Consider the following 18,517-nt stretch of genomic DNA (forward strand, 5'->3'; position numbering starts at 1 on the left):
ATCATCTTACATTTCTTCTTTACCTTTCATTCTCCCCATGCCAGATTAGTACTCCAAGCTTTATTATTTCACTATAAGTTTATAGGATCCACTCTCCCCACTGTCCCCTACCACTCCACATACACACACAATTACTACCTCAGTCTTCACACAGGAATTTTGTGGTATCTGTGTGGGAGTCCATCTCTTTTTCTTCTGTGCAACTCCTTATAATTCATCTGAAACCAGCAACAGAAAATAGCATTTTTAGAAGATTTTTAAAATACATATGAACATGCCTTGGACTACCAGATTTCAGTTACAAGCTTTGGAATATAAATACTCATTCCTGTATTAATTACCCACCTCTTTCTACCAAATTTTATCTCATCCAAGTTCTTTAAAATTCAACTCAAAATTCACTTATGAAGTTTTCCACATCTTATCCCAATGTAGTCACTCTTTCTGTGACTTAACATATATGTGCAAGTAATAAGATATCTTTTTTTTTTTTTTTTTTTTGAGACAGAGTCTTGCTCTTTCACCCAGGCTGGAGGGCTGGAGTGCAGTGGCATGATTTCAGCTTGCTGCAACCTCTGCCTCCCGGATTCAAGTGATTCTTGGGTCTCAGTCTCTTGAGTAGCTGGGATTACAGGCATGCACCACCATGCCCAGATAATTTTTGTATTTTTAGTAGAGATAGGGTTCCACCATATTGGCCAGGCTGGTCTTGAACTCTTAACCTCAGGTGATCTGCCCACCTCGGCTTCCCAAAGTGCTGGGATTACAGGCATGAGCCCCTGCGCCCGGCCACAAGATATCTTTTTAATAGAATGAGTTAGTACTAGAAGATTTTCTGGAAAAGCAGAAATTGAAAAAGTTGAAATTGGCCCAGTGCAGTGGCTCACGCCTCTAATCTCAATACTTTAGGAGGCCGCGGCAGGAGGATCGCTTGAGCGTAGGAGTTCGCAACCAGCCCAAGCAACAATAGTAAGACCCTGTCTCAATAAAAAAAAATAATAATATCTTTTAAGTTGAAATTAGCATTTTAAAATTTTTTAAATTTATTTTTAAAACGATGTTTGCTAAATTCAACATAGTATTCTGGAAGTCTGTTTAGTGAAAAGTATAGTTAAAAGCTTAGTTAATAGTATTTACCAATATTAATTTCTTAGTTTTGACAAAAATGCATGGTTATATAGGATGCATTAGGGGAAGCTGGGTAAAGGATAGACAGGGATTCTATACTGTCTTCCCAACTTTTCTTTAAACCTAAATTTATTTCCAAATAAAAGACTTTAAAAAATACTTTATTTGTGTAACTCTGGTAAACAGTTCATTTCACTCAGCCACTCATTTTGTTGATGAGGCCTAGAACCCTAAGAGGGTGAGACTTCAGTATCACCAGGCAAATTAGTGACACATCTTGTGCTTCCCTATTTAATATTTTCTCTACTGTCTGTACTCCCCACAGATCCTGATAAAGCAAGCTTCATAAAGTAGGTGCCAGGCTGGGCATAGTGACTCACACCTGTAATTCCAACACTTTGGGAGGCTGAGGCGGGAGGGTGGCTTGAGGCCAGGAGCTCAAGACCATCCTGGGCAACATAGCAAGACCCCATCTTTACTACTACTACTACTAATAATAATAGTAATAATAATAAAGTAGATGCCAGTTAATGCTTTTGACTGACCCACCTTCATAGTCCTATTTACGTTCTCAAAGTTTAACACAACTATTATCATCCCATAAAATCAAGAGACACTTATGGGTATACATACATGTATAGTAGCAGTTTGTTTTAAAAAAGAAAAAAAAACCTGCTCAGTTTCAGGTTAATAGCCAGCTGTATACTGGACTATACAAGGAATCATTTTTAATTCATTGTAAATGAAACACAGTACCAAGACTTTAAGACAGTATTACAGTGAATACAGTGTTACATTTCCTGTGATTTAACAGAAGCAAAATAAATATAGTAATAGCTTTTTTTATTCAGACTTCGAGAACTTTGAAAAGGACAGAATGTTACAATTTTATGGAGATTACTTATTTTACTTTAATTCAAGATAGGAGTAATTATCATCCTAGTGGTTGTTAGTTTGGTTTTAGAAATGCTGAGGTAGTTGTTAAACATATATAATTTTAAAGCAAGCTTTTATATAAATGCCTACATATAATCTGGTACCTTTCTTACCAATCTGTAAACCTTATCTAATCTCTAGACTTTTTTCGCTTTATTAGGCTTGTCTTACAAAAGTAACTTGTACTCATAAAATTATTCCAGTAGTATAAAAATATATAAAACATAATTGAAACCACGTTTTTTTCTGTCACAACTTTCTCTGCATCTCACCACATATACACAAAATCCCCAAAGATAACAGTTGGTACATTTGTACAGTACATTTTCAGACATTTTTGTGCAGTTTTATAAAAGTTAACTCAACTGCAATCACAGTATATGTACTGCTTTCCAGCTTCACTTTTTTCTCCTATTACGTAGCACCTGTATATTGAGGAAATCTTCAGATATTAGCACATGTATGACCACCTCATGTTCTTTTTTGAACACTCGCAGAATAATGTGTTCATAGGCTGTGTTATGTACTATCATTTAGGTAGTCAGTGCCCTGTAGTTCTAGTTTTTTGCCATTAATAATGCTGCAATGAACATTCTTAAGTGTGTGTATTTGTATACATGTTAAGTTTATAGGATATTACCCTGAAAAAAAATTCCTGGATGTAGAATTTCTGAATCAAAAAGTAAACACATCTTACACTTTGTAATGATTCACTAGTTGCTATACACAAGGATTGAACTTACATATACTGATACCACACTTAGAGAGTGCCATTTCTCCAAGTTTTTAACACTAGATAGTATTAGCTTTTTAATTTTGTTTTAATTTACATGTATTTATGAATGCAGTTTCACACCTACATCATTTTATATGTTGTCTATTTGTATTTATGTATCTTTGGATGTCGATGTCCTTTGCTCATTTTTCTCTTGAGTTTTTGTCATCTTCCTGTTGTAAAAACATTTTCTAAGCTGAGGAAATGAACCGTTTTAAACATGTTACAATGGTCTTTTTAATCCCATTTATTTTCTTTTGACTATGTATGGTGTCTATGCTAACAGTTTTGAATGGCCTGGTTTTTAAACTTTTGTGGAACCCATCTCATTTGTTGTGGAACCCACAACAAATTATTTGCAATGGGCAGGTTTATATTTGTGAGCCATTTTATCTGTATAAGCAGATACATTTTATTTAATCTTGAAACCTCATTAGATATTTCACTGCTCATTGTATACATTACAGTTGTTTTAAAGAACTTTTAAATATTGTATTTTTACAGGCCTCCGACATCCAGGCAAGGACAGTAGTACTTACCTGGTCACCACCTTCCAGCCTCATTAATGGTGAAGCAGATGAAAGTACTGTACCAGAGCTCTATGGTTATGAAGTTCTGATCTCAAGTACTGGAAAAGATGGGAAATACAAAAGTGTATATATGTAGGTATTTGTTGTTTTGCTTTCTCCCATTGTATAAATTAATGGTTTATTATAAAGAGCTTATTACTAATTTTGCTCTATTTTTCCTTCTTCACACTTTTATTCTCAATCTTTAAGTTGGCTAATGATAGTGATTTCAATGTAAATGGTCCAAAGGTAGCTTGGTACACATTTTTGTCTACCCTCCTTCAGAATAATCACTTTTATTGGCCACATTCAGCTTTTTTTCCCAGTAGGCTCCCTAATAGATGGTTCAGTATTCATGTATTCTTAATGCATTAAATATAAGTTGTAGTATGTAGAAGCAAAGACCAAAAATGGACAATTCATGATTGTAAACTCATGAAGTATGACATTGCTCCTCTAAGGACTGGATTTAATTCTTACATGTACAAGCTCATGTCCTGTTGTAAAATGAATTTAGTAGCAGTGTTATTTATTTGCATGTTAGTATGTTTATAATCATATTTTGAAAACTTACGTATTTCTTTCCTTGGTTTAAAAGTATATTACACACAGCCAGGCACGGTGGCTGACGCCTGTAATCCCAGCACTTTGGGAGGCTGAGGCGGGTGGATCACCTGAGGTCAGGGGTTCAAGACCAGCCTGGCCAACACGGTGAAACCCCGTCTTTACTAAAAATAAACCAGGGGTGGTGGCACGTGCCTGTAGTCCCAGCTACTTAGGAGGCTGAGGCAGGAGAATCGCTTGAACCTGGGAGGTGGCAGTTGCAGTGAGCCAAGATCGCGTCATTGCACTCCATCCTGAGTGACAGAGAGAGACTCTGTCTCAAGAAAAAAATAAAAGTATATTACACGCCACGAAGCCTTAGAAAGATTCAGTAGCTAAAGTTGTGACATTTATGATTGACAGTTTTGAAATAAATTATTTTTCTGTCTATATTCATATAAAAGTTGATTATTCTAATGAAAAAGGGTAATGTCGATGGTTAGTTATTATTTAAGCACCAAGAAGACTGTAAAGCTGATAGTTAATCATTTGAATGATCATAATTAGCACAGAACGCAGGCCCCATCAGCCTTGTTGCTATCTTTTTTCAAAACATAGCTGGCAAGGAGAAGAAAGGAAAGTGAAACTGCTCCGGAGCCTCTCATCTAGTCACATAAGGTTATAAAAATTTCCTGTTTCCTCTCTATTGAGATTTCCTTGTGTTCTATTCATTTTTCTTAAGAGAGACAAGTAAACCTACCTAAGGGGTAAGTAGGGGATAAAGAACTATCAACATAAAGGTTTCTTACTATGTCAATGACTATTTTCTAGTTAGATATGGCTGCTTACTAAGAGGAATGCTTTATTTCCATTTGCAGCCTGACCAGGGAGCACGAGGGGGGCATTAGTCATCTCCCGTATCCTACAGGAATTAAGGTCTCTATCTAAGGATGCTACTGCAACTGCCCAGTTCATTAAAATGTACTTTCATCCTTGAAACATATTTATTTTTCGTCATATTTACTGGCCTTGATTTGAGAAATAGGGTAGCTGGGAGGTAAGGGGTGGGTAGCGGAAAGAAGTCCATAAAGTGGAGAGGAGACAGACTTGGTGGAAGGAAATGAAATAGGGAATCGTGGTTTTAAGTTTTAAAAAAAAAGTAGAGAATAGGCTGGTTTGCAGCTACATACCCAAATAATATTCTGTTGTGTATATATACCACATTTTCTTCATCCATTCATCCATTGATGGACACTTAGGTTGATCTATATTTTTGCTCTTGTCAATAGTGCTGCAGTAAATGTGGGAAAAGCACATCTCTTCAATATACTGATTTTTCCCCTATTTGGAAAAATACCCAGTAGTGGGATTGCTCATTTGTATGATAATTTCTATTTTTAATTTTTTGAGAAATCTCCACACTTGTATCCGTATTGGTTGTACTAATTAACATTCCACCAACAGTGTATAAGGGCTTTTTTTCTCTGCATCCTCACCAGCATCTGTTATTTTTTTGTCTTTGTAATAGTAGCCATTCTAACTAGGGTAAAATGATCTCATTGTAATTTTGATTTGGATTTCCCTGACTAATTATGTAGAGCATTTTTTCATATACCTGTTGGCCATTTGTATGTCTTTGGAGAAGTGTCTATTCATGTCCTTTGTCCACTCTTAATGGGATTGTTTTTTTCCTATTGAGTTGAATTCCTTGTATATTCTGGATATTAGTCTTTTGTTAGATGAATAGTTCGCAAATACTCTCTCCCTTTCTGAGGGTTGTGTCTTCACTATGTTGGTTGTTTCCTCTGCTGTGCAAAAGTTTTAGTTTATTTCTCTATTTTTCTTTTTTTGTTGTTACCTGTGCTTTGGGGGTCTTAGCATAAAATCTTTGCTTAAACCAATGTCCTGAAGTGTTTCTTCTATATTTTCTTCCAGGATTTCATAGTTTCAGGTCTTAAACATTTAAGTCTGTAAGCCATCTTAAGTTTATTTTTATGTAAGATGAGAGATACCGTCCAGTTTCATTCTTCTGCAGGCAGATATCCAATTTTCCTAGCAGCATTTATTGAGAAGGGTATCCTTTCCCCAGTGTATGTTCTTGGCACCATTGTTAAAAAATCATTTGGCTATAAATTTATTTCTGGCTTCTCTATTGTGTTCCTTAGTTCTTGTGTCTATTTTTATACCAATGCCATGCTGTTGTGATTACTATAGTCTTGCAGTATATTTTGAAGTCAGGTAGTGTGATGCCTCCAGCTTCGTTCTTTTTACTTAGGATTGCTTTGGCTATTCAGGCTATTTTTTGGTTCCATAGACATTTTTGGATCACTTTTTATATTTCTGTGAAAAATGACATTGGTAATTTGATAGGGATTCCATTGAATATAAATTGCTTTGGACAGTATGTTCATTTTAATGGTATTAATTTTTCAAATACATGAGCAATGGATGTCTTTTCATTTGTTTATGTTCTCTTCAATTTCTTTCATCAGTGTTGTGTAGTTTTATCTTGTAGAGATCTTTCCACCTGTTATGTTAGATTTATTCCTAGGGTTTTGTTTCTTTTGTAGCTGTTGTAACTGTGATTGCCTTTTGGGCTTCTTTCTCAGCTAGTTCATTATTAGTGTATAGAAATGATGCTGATTTTTGTATTTTGATTTTATATCCTGCAACTTACTGAATTTATTTATCAGATCCAAGAGTTTTCTGATGGAGTCTTCAGATTTTTCTACATGTAAGATCATGTCATCTACAAAGAGGGACAATTTGACTTTGTTTTTTTTTTTTTTAAATCTGAATACCTTTTATTTCTTTCTCTTGGCTGGTTGCTCTGGCTAGGACTTCCAGTACCATATTGAATAGGAGTGGTGAAAGTAGGCATCCTTGTCTTGTTCAAGTTCTTAGAGGAAAGGTTTTTAGACTTTCCCCTTTCTGTATGATGTTAGCTATGGGTCTGTCATATGTGGTCTTTATTATGTTGAGGTATGTCCCTTTAGTGCTTAGTTTGTTGAAAGATTTTATGAAGGGATGCTGAATTTTATCAAAATTTTTCTACATCTCTTGAGATGATCATATGATTTTTGTCCTTCATTATGTTGATATGGTGTATCACGTTATTGATTTGTATATGTTGAGCCATCCTTGCATCCTTGGTATAAATCCCACTTGATCATGGTGTATTGTCTTTATAATGTGCTGTTGAATTCAGTTTGCTAGTGTTTTGATGAGGATTTCATGTCTATGTTTATCAGGGATTAGTCTGTACTTTTTTTGTTGTGTCCTTATCTGGTTTTGGTACCAGAGTGATGCTGTCCTTGTAGAATGAGTTAGAGAGAATTCCTACCTCTTCAATGTTTTTGGAATAGTTTGAGGAGAATTGGTGTTCCTTAAAAGTTTGGTAGAATTTGTCAGTGAAGCCATTGGTCCTGGACTTTTCTTTGTTTGAAGACTCTTTATTACTTATTCAATCTCATTACTCATTATTGGTCAGTTCATATTTTCTATTTCTCTCTGATTGAATCTTGGTAGGTAGTATGTATCCAGGAATTTATCCACTTCCTCAGATTTTTCAGTTTGTTGGTGTAGGTTGTCCATAATAGTCTCTGATGATTGTAACTGTGTTATCAGTTGTAGTGTCTCCTTTCCCACTTCTGATTTTGTTTATTTGGGTCTCCTTTCTTCTTCTCTTGATTAGTCTAGGTGGTGGTTTAGTTCTGTTCTGATTTTTTATTTTTTTTAGAGATGGCATCTTGCGATGTTGCCTAAGCTGGACTCAAACTCCTGGGCTCAAGTGATCCTCCCACGTCAGCCTCCCAAGTACCTGGGACTATAGGTGTGCACCACTGCACCTGGCTGTCTGCTCTGATCTGCACCACTGCACCTGGCTGTCTGCTCTGATCTTTATTATTTCTTCCACTAATTTTGGATTTGGTTTGTTCTTGCTTTTGTAGTTCTTGAGATGTGCATTGCTAGATTGTTTATTTAGACTCTTTCAGCTTTTTTATGTAGACATTTATTGCTGTAAACTTCTCTCTTGGCACTGCTTTTGCTGTATCCCATAGGTTTTAATATTTTGTGTTTCCATTTTAATTTGTTTCAAGAATTTTTTGTTTATTTCTTCCTTAATTTGTCCCTCTACCAGTGGTCATTCAGGAACATGTTGTTTAGTTTCCAGGTAGTTGCACAGTTTCCAGAGCTCCTCTTGTTATTGATTTCTAGTTTTATTCTATTAAGTTATTAGAAAATATATGATATAATTTCAGTGTTTGAAAATTTCTTGAGGCCGGGCACGGTGGCTTATACCTCCAATCCCAGCACTTTGGGAAGCCAAGGTGGGCAGATCATGATGGCAAGAGATCAAGACCATCCTGGCCAACATAGTGAAACCCCGTCTCTACTAAAATACAAAAAATAAGCCAGGCGTGATGGCGCACGCCTGTAGTCCCAGCTACTCGGGAGGCTGAGGCAGGGGACTTGCTTGAACCTGGGAGACAGACGTTGCAGTGAGCCAAGATGGTGCCACTGCACTCCATCCTGGCAACAGAACAAGACTCTGTCTCAAAAAAAAAAAAAAAAAAAAAAAAAAAAAAAAAAAAAAAAAAAATTGTTGAGACCTGTATTGTGTACTGACGTATGGTCTACCCTAAAGAATGTTTCATGTTTCATGTGTTGTAAAGAAGAATGTGTTTTCTGTAGCTGTTGGATGAAATGTATTCACAAAGGTCAGTTATGTCCATTTGGTCTAATGTGCCATTTAAATACAATGTTTCTTTGTTAATTTTCTGTCTAGATGATCTGTCTAATGCTGAGAGTGGGGTGTTGAAGTCCCCAACTATTTTATTGGAGTCTATCTCTCCCTTTAGATCTAGTAATAATTGCTTTATATTTCTGGGTGCTCCAGCGTTGGGTACATATATGTTTAGAATTGTTATATCCTCTTGCTGAATTGATCCCTTTATCATTCTATAATGATTTTGTCTCTTTTTACTGTTTTTGACATAAAGTCTGTTTTATCTGAGTGTAGCTACTCCTGCTCACTTTTGGTTTCTGTTTGCATGGATTATCGTTTTCCATCCCTTTACTTTCAGTCTATATGTATCTTTACAGGTGAGATGAGTTTCTTGTAGACAGCATATAATTGGGTCACATTTTTTAATTCATTCAGTGAGTTTGTGTCTTTTAAGTAGAAAGTTTTTTGTTTCTTTTTGTTGTTTTTTTTTTTTATTATTATACTTTAAGTTCTAGGGTACATGTGCACACCGTGCAGGTTTGTTACATAGGTATACATGTGCCATGTTGGTGTGCTGCACCCATTAACTTGTCATTTACAATAGGTATTTCACTTAGTGCCATCCCTCCCCCATGCCCCCAACCTGCCACGACAGGCCCCAGTGTGTGATGTTCCCTGCACTGTGTCCAAGTGTTCTCATTGTTCAGTTTCCACCTATGAGTGAGAACATGTGGTGTTTGGTTTTCTGTCCTTGTGATAGTTTGCTCAGAACGATGGTTTCCAGCTTCATCCATGTCCCTACAAAGGACATGAACTCATCCTTTTTTGTGGCTGCATAGTATTCCATTGTGTATATGTGCCACATTTTCTTAATCCAGTCTATCATTGGTAGACGTTTGGGTTGATTCCAAGTCTTTGCTATTGTGAATAGTGCTACAATAAACATATGTGTGCATGTGTCTTTATAGTAGAATGATTAATAATCCTTTGTGTAAATACCCAGTATTGGGCTCGCTAGGTGAAATGGTATTTCTATTTCTAGATCCTTGAAGAATCACCACACTGTCTTCCACAATGGTTGAACTAGTTTACACTGCCACCAACAGTGTAAAAGCATTCTTGTATCTCCACATCCTCTCCAGCACCTGTTGTTTCCTGACTTTTTAATGATCGCCATTCTAACTGGTATGAGATGGTATCTCATTGTGGTTTTGATTTGCATTCCTCTGATGACCAGTGATGATGAGCATTTTTTCATGTGTCTGTTGGCTGCATGAATGTCTTCTTTTGAAAAGTGTCTTCATATCCTTCACCCACTTTTTCATGGTGTTGATTTTTTTCTTATAAATTTGTTTAAGTTCTTTATAGATTCTGGATATTAACCCTTTGTCAGATGGGTAGATTGCAAAAATTTTCTCCCATTCTGTAGGTTGCCTGTTCACTCTGATGGTAGTTTCTTTTGCTGTGCAGAAGCTCTTTAGTTTAATTAGATCCCATTTGTCAATTTTGGCTTTTGTTGCCATTGCTTTTGGTGTTTTAGTCATGAAGTCCTTGCCTATGCCTATGTCCTGAATGGTGTTGCCTAGGTTTTCTTCTAGGGTTTTTATGGTTTTAGGTCTAACATTTAACTCTTTAATCCATCTTGAATTAATTTTTGTATAAGGTGTAAGGAAGGGATCCAGTTTCAGCTTTCCACATATGGCTAGCCAGTTTTCCCAGCACCATTTATTAAATAGGGAATCCTTTCCCCATTTCTTGTTTTTGTAGATTTGTCAAAGATCAGATGGTTGTAGATGTGTGGTATTATTTCTGAGGGCTCTGTTCTGTTCCATTGGTCTATATCTCTGTTTTCTTACCAGTACCATGCTGTTTTGGTTACTGTAGCCTTGTAGTATAGTTTGAAGTCAGGTAGCATGATGCCCCCAGCTTTGTTCTTTTGGCTTAGGATTGTCTTGGCAGTGTAGGCTCTTTTTTGGTTCCATATGAACTTGAAAGTAGTTTTTTCCAATTCTGTGAAGAAAGTCAATGGTAGCTTGATGGGGATGGCATTGAATCTATAAATTACCTTGGGCCATATGACCATTTTCAGGATATTGATTCTTCCAACCCATGAGCATGGAATGTTCTTCCATTTGTTTGTGTCCTCTTTTATTTCATTGAGCAGTGGTTTGTAGTTCTCCTTGAAGAGATCCTTCACATCCCTTGTAAGTTGTATTCCTAGGTATTTTATTCTCTTTGAAGCAATTGTGAATGGGAGTTCACTCATGATTTGGCTCTGTTTGTCTGTTATTGGTGTATAGGAATGCTTGTGATTTTTGCACATTGATTTTGTATCCTGAGACTTTGCTGAAGTTGCTTATCAGCTTAAGGAGGTTTCGGGCTGAGACGATGGGGTTTTCTAAATATACAATCATGTCATCTGCAAACAGGGACAATTTGACTTCCTCTTTTCCTAACTGAATACCATTTATTTCTTTCTCCTGCCTGATTGCCCTGGCCAGAACTTCCAACACTATGTTGAATAGGGGTGGAGAGAGAGGGCATCCCTGTCTTGTGCCAGTTTTCAAAGGAAATGCTTCCAGTTTTTGCCCATTCAGTATGATATTGGCTGTGGGTTTGTCATAGATAGCTCTTATTATTTTGAGAGACGTCCCATCAATACCTAGTTTATTGAGAGTTTTTAGCATGAAGGGCTGTTGAATTTTGTCAAAGGCCTTTTTCTGCATCTATTGAAATAATCATGTGGTTTTTGTCTTTGGTTCTGTTTATATGATGGATTACGTTTATTGATTTGCATATGTTGAGCAAGCCTTGCATCCCAGGGATGAAGCCAACTTGATCGTGGTGGATAAGCTTTTTGATGTGCTGCTGGATTTGGTTTGCCAGTATTTTATTGAGGATTTTCACATCGATGTTCATCAGGGATAGTGGTCTAAAATTCTCTTTTTTTTTGTTGTGTCTCTGCCAGGCTTTGGTATCAGGATGATGCTGGCCTCATAAAATGAGTTAGGGAGGATTCCCTCTTTTTCTGTTGATTGGAATAGTTTCAGAAGGAATGGTACCAACTCCTCTTTGTACCTCTGGTAGAGTTGGGCTGTGAATCCATCTGGTCCTGGGCTTTTTTTGGTTGGTAGGCTATTAATTATTGCCTCAATTTCAGAGCCTGTTACTGGTCTATTCAGGGATTCAGCTTCTTCCTGGTTTAGTCTTGGGAGGGTGTATGTGTCCAGGAATTTATCCTAGATTTTCTATAAACTAGATTTTCTAGTGTATTTGCGTAGAAGTGTTTATAGTATTCTCTAATGGTAGTTTGTATTTCTGTGGGACTGGTGGCAATGTCCCCTTTATCATTTTTTATTGCATCTATTTGATTCTTCTCTCTTTTCTTCTTTATTAGTCTTGTTAGCGGTCTATCAATTTTGTTGATCTTTTCAAAAAACCAGCTCCTGGATTCATTGATTTTTTTGAAAGGCTGTTTGTGTCTCTATCTCCTTCAGTTCTGATCTGATCTTAGTTATTTCTTGCCTTCTGCTAGCTTTTGAATGTGTTTGCTCTTGCTTCTCTAGTTCTTTTAATTGTGATGTTAGGGTGTCGATTTTAGATCTTTCCTGCTTTCTCTTGTGGGCATTTAGTGCTATAAATTTCCCTCTACACACTGCTTTGAATGTGTCCCAGAGATTCTGGTATGTTGTGTCTTTGTTCTCATTGGTTTCAAAAAACATCTTTATTTCTGCCTTCATTTTGTTATGTACCCAGTAGTCATTCAGGAGCAGGTTTTTCAGTTTCCATGTAGTTGTGCGGTTTTGAGTGAGTTTCTTAATCCTGAGTTCTAATTTGATTGCACTGTGGTCTGAGAGACAGTTTCTTATAATTTCTGTTCTTTTATATTTGCTGAGGAGTGCTTTACTTCCAACTATGTGGTCAGTTTTGGAATAAGTCTGATGTGGTGCTGAGAAGAATGTATATTCTGTTGATTTGGGGTGGAGAGTTCTGTAGATGTCTATTAGGTCCATTTGGTGCAGAGCTGAGTTCAAGTCCTGGATATCCTTGTTAACTTTCTGTCTTTTTGATCTGTCTCATGTTGACAGTGGGGTGTTAAAGTCTCCCATTATTATTGTGTGGGAGTCTAAGTCTCTTTGTATGTCTCTAAGGACTTACTTTATGAATCTGGGTGTATATATATTTAGGATAGTTGAATTGATCCCTTTACCATTATGTAATGGCCTTCTTTGTCTCTTGATCTTTGTTGGTTTAAAGGCTGTTTTATCGGGGACTAGGACTGCAACCCCTGCTTTTTTTTGTTTTCCATTTGTTTGGTAGATCTTCCTCCATCCCTTTATTTTGAGCCTGTGTGTGTGTGTGCATGTGAGATGGGTCCCCTGAATGCAGCACACTGATGGGTCCTGACTGTTTATCCAATTTGCCAGTCTGTGTTTTTTAATTGGGGCATTTAGCCCATTTACATTTAAAGTTAATGTCATTATGTGTGAATTTGATCCTGTCATTATGATGTTAGCCGGTTATTTTGCCTGTTAGTTGATGCAGTTTCTTCCAGCATCGATGATGTTTACAATTTGGCATGTTTTGCAGTGGCTGGTACTGATGGTTCCTTTCCATGTTTAGTGCTTCCTTCAGGAGCTCTTGTAGGGCAGGCCTGGTGGTGACAAAATCTCTCAGCATTTGCTTGTAAATTTGTTTGTAAAGGATTTTATTTCTCCTTCACTTATGAAGCTTAGTTTGGCTGGATTTGAAATTCTGGTTGAAAATTCTTTAAGAATGTTGAATATTGGCCCCCACTCTCTTCTGGCTTGTAGGGTTTCTGCTGAGAGATCTACTGTTAGTCTGATGGGCTTCCCTTTGTGGGTAACCCGACCTTTCTCTCTGGCTGCCCTTACCATTTTTTCCTTCATTTCAACTTTGGTGAATCTGACAGTTATATGTCTTGGGGTTGCTCTTCTTCAAGAGTATCTTTGTGGTGGTCTCTGTATTTCCTGAATTTGAATGTTGGCCTGCCTTGCTAGGTTGGGGAAGTTCTCCTGGATAATATCCTGAAGAGTATTTTCCAGCTTGGTTCCATTCTCCCCGCCACTTTTAGGTACACCAGTCAAACCTAGATTTGGTCTTTACACATAGTCCCATATTTCTTGGAGCCTTCGTAGTTTCCTTTTACTCTTTTTTCTCTAAACTTATATTCTCACTTCATTTCATTAATTTGTTCTTCAGTCACTGATATCCTTTCTTCCACTTGATCGAATCAGGTACTGAAGTTTGTGCGTGTGTCACGTAGTTCTCGTGCCGTGGTTTTCAGCACCAACAGATCATTTAAGGTCTTCTCTATGCTGTATATTCTAGTTAGCCATTCATCGAATCTTTTTTCAAGGTTTTTAGCTTTCTTGTGATGGGTTCAAACATCTTTCTTTAGCTTGGAGAAGTTTATTATTACCAACTTTCTGAGGTCTACTTCTGTCAACTCGTCAAAGTCATTCTCCATCCTGCTTTGTTCCGTTGCTGGCAAGGAGCTGTGATATTTGGAGGAGAAGGGGTGCTCTGGTTTTTAGAATTTTCATCTTTTCTGCTCTGGTTTCTCCCCATCTTTGTGGTTTTATCTACCTTTGGTCTTTGATGATGGTGACCTACAGATGGGGTTTTGGTGTGGATGTCCCTTTTGTTGATGTTGATGCTTTTCCTTCCTGTTTGTTAGTTTTCTTTCTAACGGTCAGGTCCCTCAGCTACAGGTCTGTTGGACTTTGCTGGAGGTCCACTCCAGACGCTGTTTTCCTAGGTATCACCAGTGGAGGCTGCAGAATAGCAAATATTGCAGAACAGCAAATATTGCTGCCTGATCCTTCCTCTGGAAGCTTCGTCTCAGAGGGGCACCCGGCTGTATGAGGTGTCAATCGGCCCCTCCTGGGAGGTGTCTCCCAGTTAGGCTACTCAGGGGTCTGGGACCCACTTGAGGAGGCAGTCTGTCCGTTCTCAGATCTCAAACTCCATGCTGGGAGAACCACTACTCTCTTCAAAGCTGTCAGACAGGGACGTTTAAGTCTGCAGAAGTTTCTGCTGTCTTTTGTTCAGCTATGCCTTGCCCCCAGAGGTGGAGTCTACAGAGGCAGGCAGGCAGGCCTCCTTGAGCTGCGGTGGGTTCCACCCAGTTCGAGCTTTCCAGCTGCTTTGTTTACCTACTCAAGCCTCAGCAATGGTGGATGCTCCTCCCCCAGCATCACTGCCACCTGGCAGTTCGATCTCAGACTACTGTGCTAGCAGTAAGCAAGGCTCTGTGGGCATGGAACCCTCCATGCCAGGCCCTGGATATAATCTCCTGGTGTGCCATTTGATAAGACCATTGGAAAAGCACAGTATTAGGGTGGGAGTGTCCTGATTTTCCAGGTACCATCTTTCATGGCTTCCCTTGGCTAGGAAAAGGAATTTGCTGACCCCTTGCACTTCACGCGTGAGGCTATGCCCTGCCCTGCTTTGGCTCACACTCCTTGGGCTGCACCCACTTTCCAGCAAGTCCCAGTGAGATGAACCTGGTACCTCAGTTGGAAATGCGGAAATCACCCATCTTCTGCGTTGCACACGCTGGGAGCTGTAGACTGGAGCTGTTCCTATTTGGCCATCTTGGATCAGCCTCCTTAAGTAGAAAGTTTAATCTATTTACCTTAAAGTTACTATTGATATGTGAGGATGTATTCCTGTCATTTTATTAGTTGATATCTGGTTGTTTTTATGTTCTTTGTTTCATTCTTTCTTATTATCATTGTGGTTTGGTGGTTTTCTGTAATGGTACATTTGAGTTATTTTTCTTCCTCATTTGTGTGCTTGCTCTATCAGTAAGTTTTATACTTTCATGTGTCTTCATGACAGCAGATATTGTCCCTTTGTTCCAGGTGTAAGACTCCCTCAAGCATTTCTTACAGAACTACTGTAGTCGTGATGCATTCCCTCAGCTTTTGCTTGTCTGGAAAATACCTTATTTCTCCTTCCTCTATGAAACACAACTTTGTTGGGTATATATCCTTGACTGACAGCCGTTTTTCTTTCAGCACTTTGAATATATCATCCCATTCCCTGCTGGTTTGTAAGATTTCTGCTTGAGAAATCCTGTTAGTCTGATAAGAATTCCCTTATAGGTGACTAGATGCTTTTCTCTTGCTATCTTTAGAATTTTCTTTGTTTTTTACTTTTGACAGTTTGACTATAATTTCATGCAGAAGACCTTTTTGCATTCTATCTGTTTTGTATCTGTATCTGTTTCATATCTGACTCTGAGCTTTCTGTGTCTGGATGTCTAAATCTCTTGCTAGACTTGGAAAGTTTTCAGCTATTATTTTGTTGAATAGGTTTTCTAACCCTTTTATTTTCTCTTCACCATTTAGGATACCAAAACTTCAAATATTTGGTTGCTTTATAGTGTCCCATATGTCACATAGGCTTTGTTCATTCATTTTTATTCTTCTTTTTTTTTTCCTTGAGATGGAGTTTTGCTCTTGTTGCCCAGGCTGGAGTGCTGTGGCGTGAACTCGGCTCACTGCAACCTCTGCCTCCCAGGTTCAAGCAGTTCTCCTGCCTAAGCCTCCCAAGTAGCTGGGATTACAGGTGCCTGCCACCACGGCTGGCTAATTTTTTGCATTTTTAGTAGAAACGGGGTTTTGCCTTGTTGGGCAGGCTGGTCTTGAACTCCTGAGGTGATCCGCCTGCCTCGGCCTCCCGAAGTTTGTCTTTGTCTCACTGGATTATTTCCAAAGACCTGACTTCACATTCTGGAATTCTTTCATCAGCTTTATCTAGTCCTTTGTTGATGATTTCAAATGTATTTTGTATTTCATTTAATGAACTCTTCAGTTCCAGAATTTCTGTTTGGTTCTTTCTTATAATTATGTTTCTTTGGTAAATTTCTTATATTCTAAATTGTTTTTCTAAATTATTTGTATTGCTTTTCTGTTTTTTCTTATATTTCAGCTGAGCATCTTTAATATCATTATTTCAAATTTATTATCTGGGATTTCTTAAATTTTTGTTTTTTATTGGAATCTGTTGCTAGAGGATTATTATGTTTCTTTGGAGGTGTCATATTGCCTTGCTTTTTCATATTTCTTGTGTCGTTATGTCAGTATCCATGCATCTGGTATAGCAGTCACTTCTTTCAGTTTTTTGAGGTTGCTTTCATAGGGGAGGACTTTTTCCTGAAGATGCATCTATTGTGTTGGTTGGGTAGAGCACTTTGGCTTTGATTCAGGGTACATGCAGAAGTGTAGTCTTCATATAACTTCTGCTGTAAACAGTGTTATGGTGTCTGTGATTTCCACAGTGGCTTAGGGTGCAGTTGTTAGTGGAGGCTGTAGTGAAGTTTTGCTGGGGATGGGGATGCGAGGTGGGCCTGTCCTCGGGCCTCAGTAGGGGCAGCAGCAGGCCCAAGCGTACCTGTCCTTGGGCCCCCAGGTGTTGTACATGAGTACCAGTGTTAGCAAATCCAGGCATGCTGATTCTTGGGCCTCTAGGCAGCTTGCTTAGGTGCTAGTAGTGGCAGCAGTGGGCCTGGCAGGTGGGCAGGTGGGTTCTTGGGCCTCTGGGAAGCAGATATGGCTTGGGTGATGTCATTAGCAATGGCAGGACTAACCTCTGAGTTCCAAGCAGTCCATGCTGATGTTGATGGTGACTGTGACAGGCTGGGCAAGCCAGTCCCCAGGCCCACAGGTGGTACATGCAGATGGGTGCCTGCTGCGGTGATTAAAGGCAGGTTGGGTGGGCTCAATCTCAGGCCACCAGGAGTGCTCAGTTGTGTGGCACAGGTGATGGACTGGGCTGGGTAGTCCCCAGGCCTGCCAGACAGTGTGCTCAAACACTGAGGGCACAGAGCCAAGACCTGTCCTCAGGCCCTCCAGTGGTGTTTGTAGGTGCTAACTGTGTTGGCAGGGTAGGGATGACCCCCAGGCCCAAGGAAGAATCCTCAGGTGGAGGCGGCATTGGCTATGCTGCAGACCTGATATTAGGGAGGGCTTTTAGTGGCAACAGCTGTATGCAGGCAGCTAGGGAATACCCACTTCACTTGCGCTTTGGTCCCAGCTGCAGCAGCCCACAGCTGCAGTTGCTGCAGACGGGAAGTTTGTCCTTGGAGTGCATGAAGATGTGCACTAGCTTCACTGCTGGGGGCAGCAGGATCTTTGCCAATGGCTCAGGCTTTAGTCCTGAAAGCAGCAGCCAGTGACAGTGGTGGGCCTGTGGGTAGGGAATGTCAGTGGGGCTCCAGACTTGTGGAGATGTGGGGACTGTAGGGCTTGTGGGCAGGATGCAGTCTTTGGGGGTTGTGCTCTCAATATGATACCTTGTTCTAGCTGCTTAGGGTTTGGGAAGTGTATAGGACCCAGCGTGAACTCCCTCTCTTGAGCAATGCCTTGCACAACTCCAGGCATCTCCCTATGTCAGTTGCAGCCCACAAGGGTCTAGGGTCTTTCCCATGACTAGAATACAGGAGTCCACGGTGGGAATGTGGACCACTGGGGGTCACTTACTTACCCTTGCCCACACTGGAGAACCTTTCTAGGCTCCCAGCTGATTGCAGCCGAGCAGGCTTACTTCCCTCTCCTTCCTTGTTTTACATGTTTCCAGTCACTCCTGTTTAATTCCAGTGTTCTCTCTTAGGTAATCTGTTCAAAGTGTAACATTTTAAATGAAGTTCCACATTATTTTCTAATAAAATAAAATAGTGGCAGACTCCTTGTAAAAAATTGGCAATTTTGCTTTCAACAGTACATGTTTTATTATTTTAACTGTGCAAAATGGATTTTTAAATAATTGATAATAGTTTTGTTTCTTCAGTAAGCTAAATATCTTCCT

General features: G+C 39.0%; 1 protein-coding gene across 3 annotated transcripts in view; it reads left to right on the forward strand.

Annotated features, from left to right (window-relative positions):
• Positions 1-18,517, forward strand: part of FNDC3A (fibronectin type III domain containing 3A) — a 231,509-nt gene that overhangs the window by 170,275 nt on the left and 42,717 nt on the right. For all 3 annotated transcript variants that reach the window (XM_055244290.2, XM_055244289.2, XM_055244291.2), the window contains one exon: positions 3,344-3,501. In XM_055244290.2, the coding sequence (XP_055100265.1) occupies positions 3,344-3,501 (158 nt within the window). The remainder of the gene's footprint in view (positions 1-3,343; positions 3,502-18,517) is intronic.

This window comes from Symphalangus syndactylus, chromosome 15 (genome assembly GCF_028878055.3).
Source record: "Symphalangus syndactylus isolate Jambi chromosome 15, NHGRI_mSymSyn1-v2.1_pri, whole genome shotgun sequence".
Taxonomy (NCBI): domain Eukaryota; kingdom Metazoa; phylum Chordata; class Mammalia; order Primates; family Hylobatidae; genus Symphalangus; species Symphalangus syndactylus.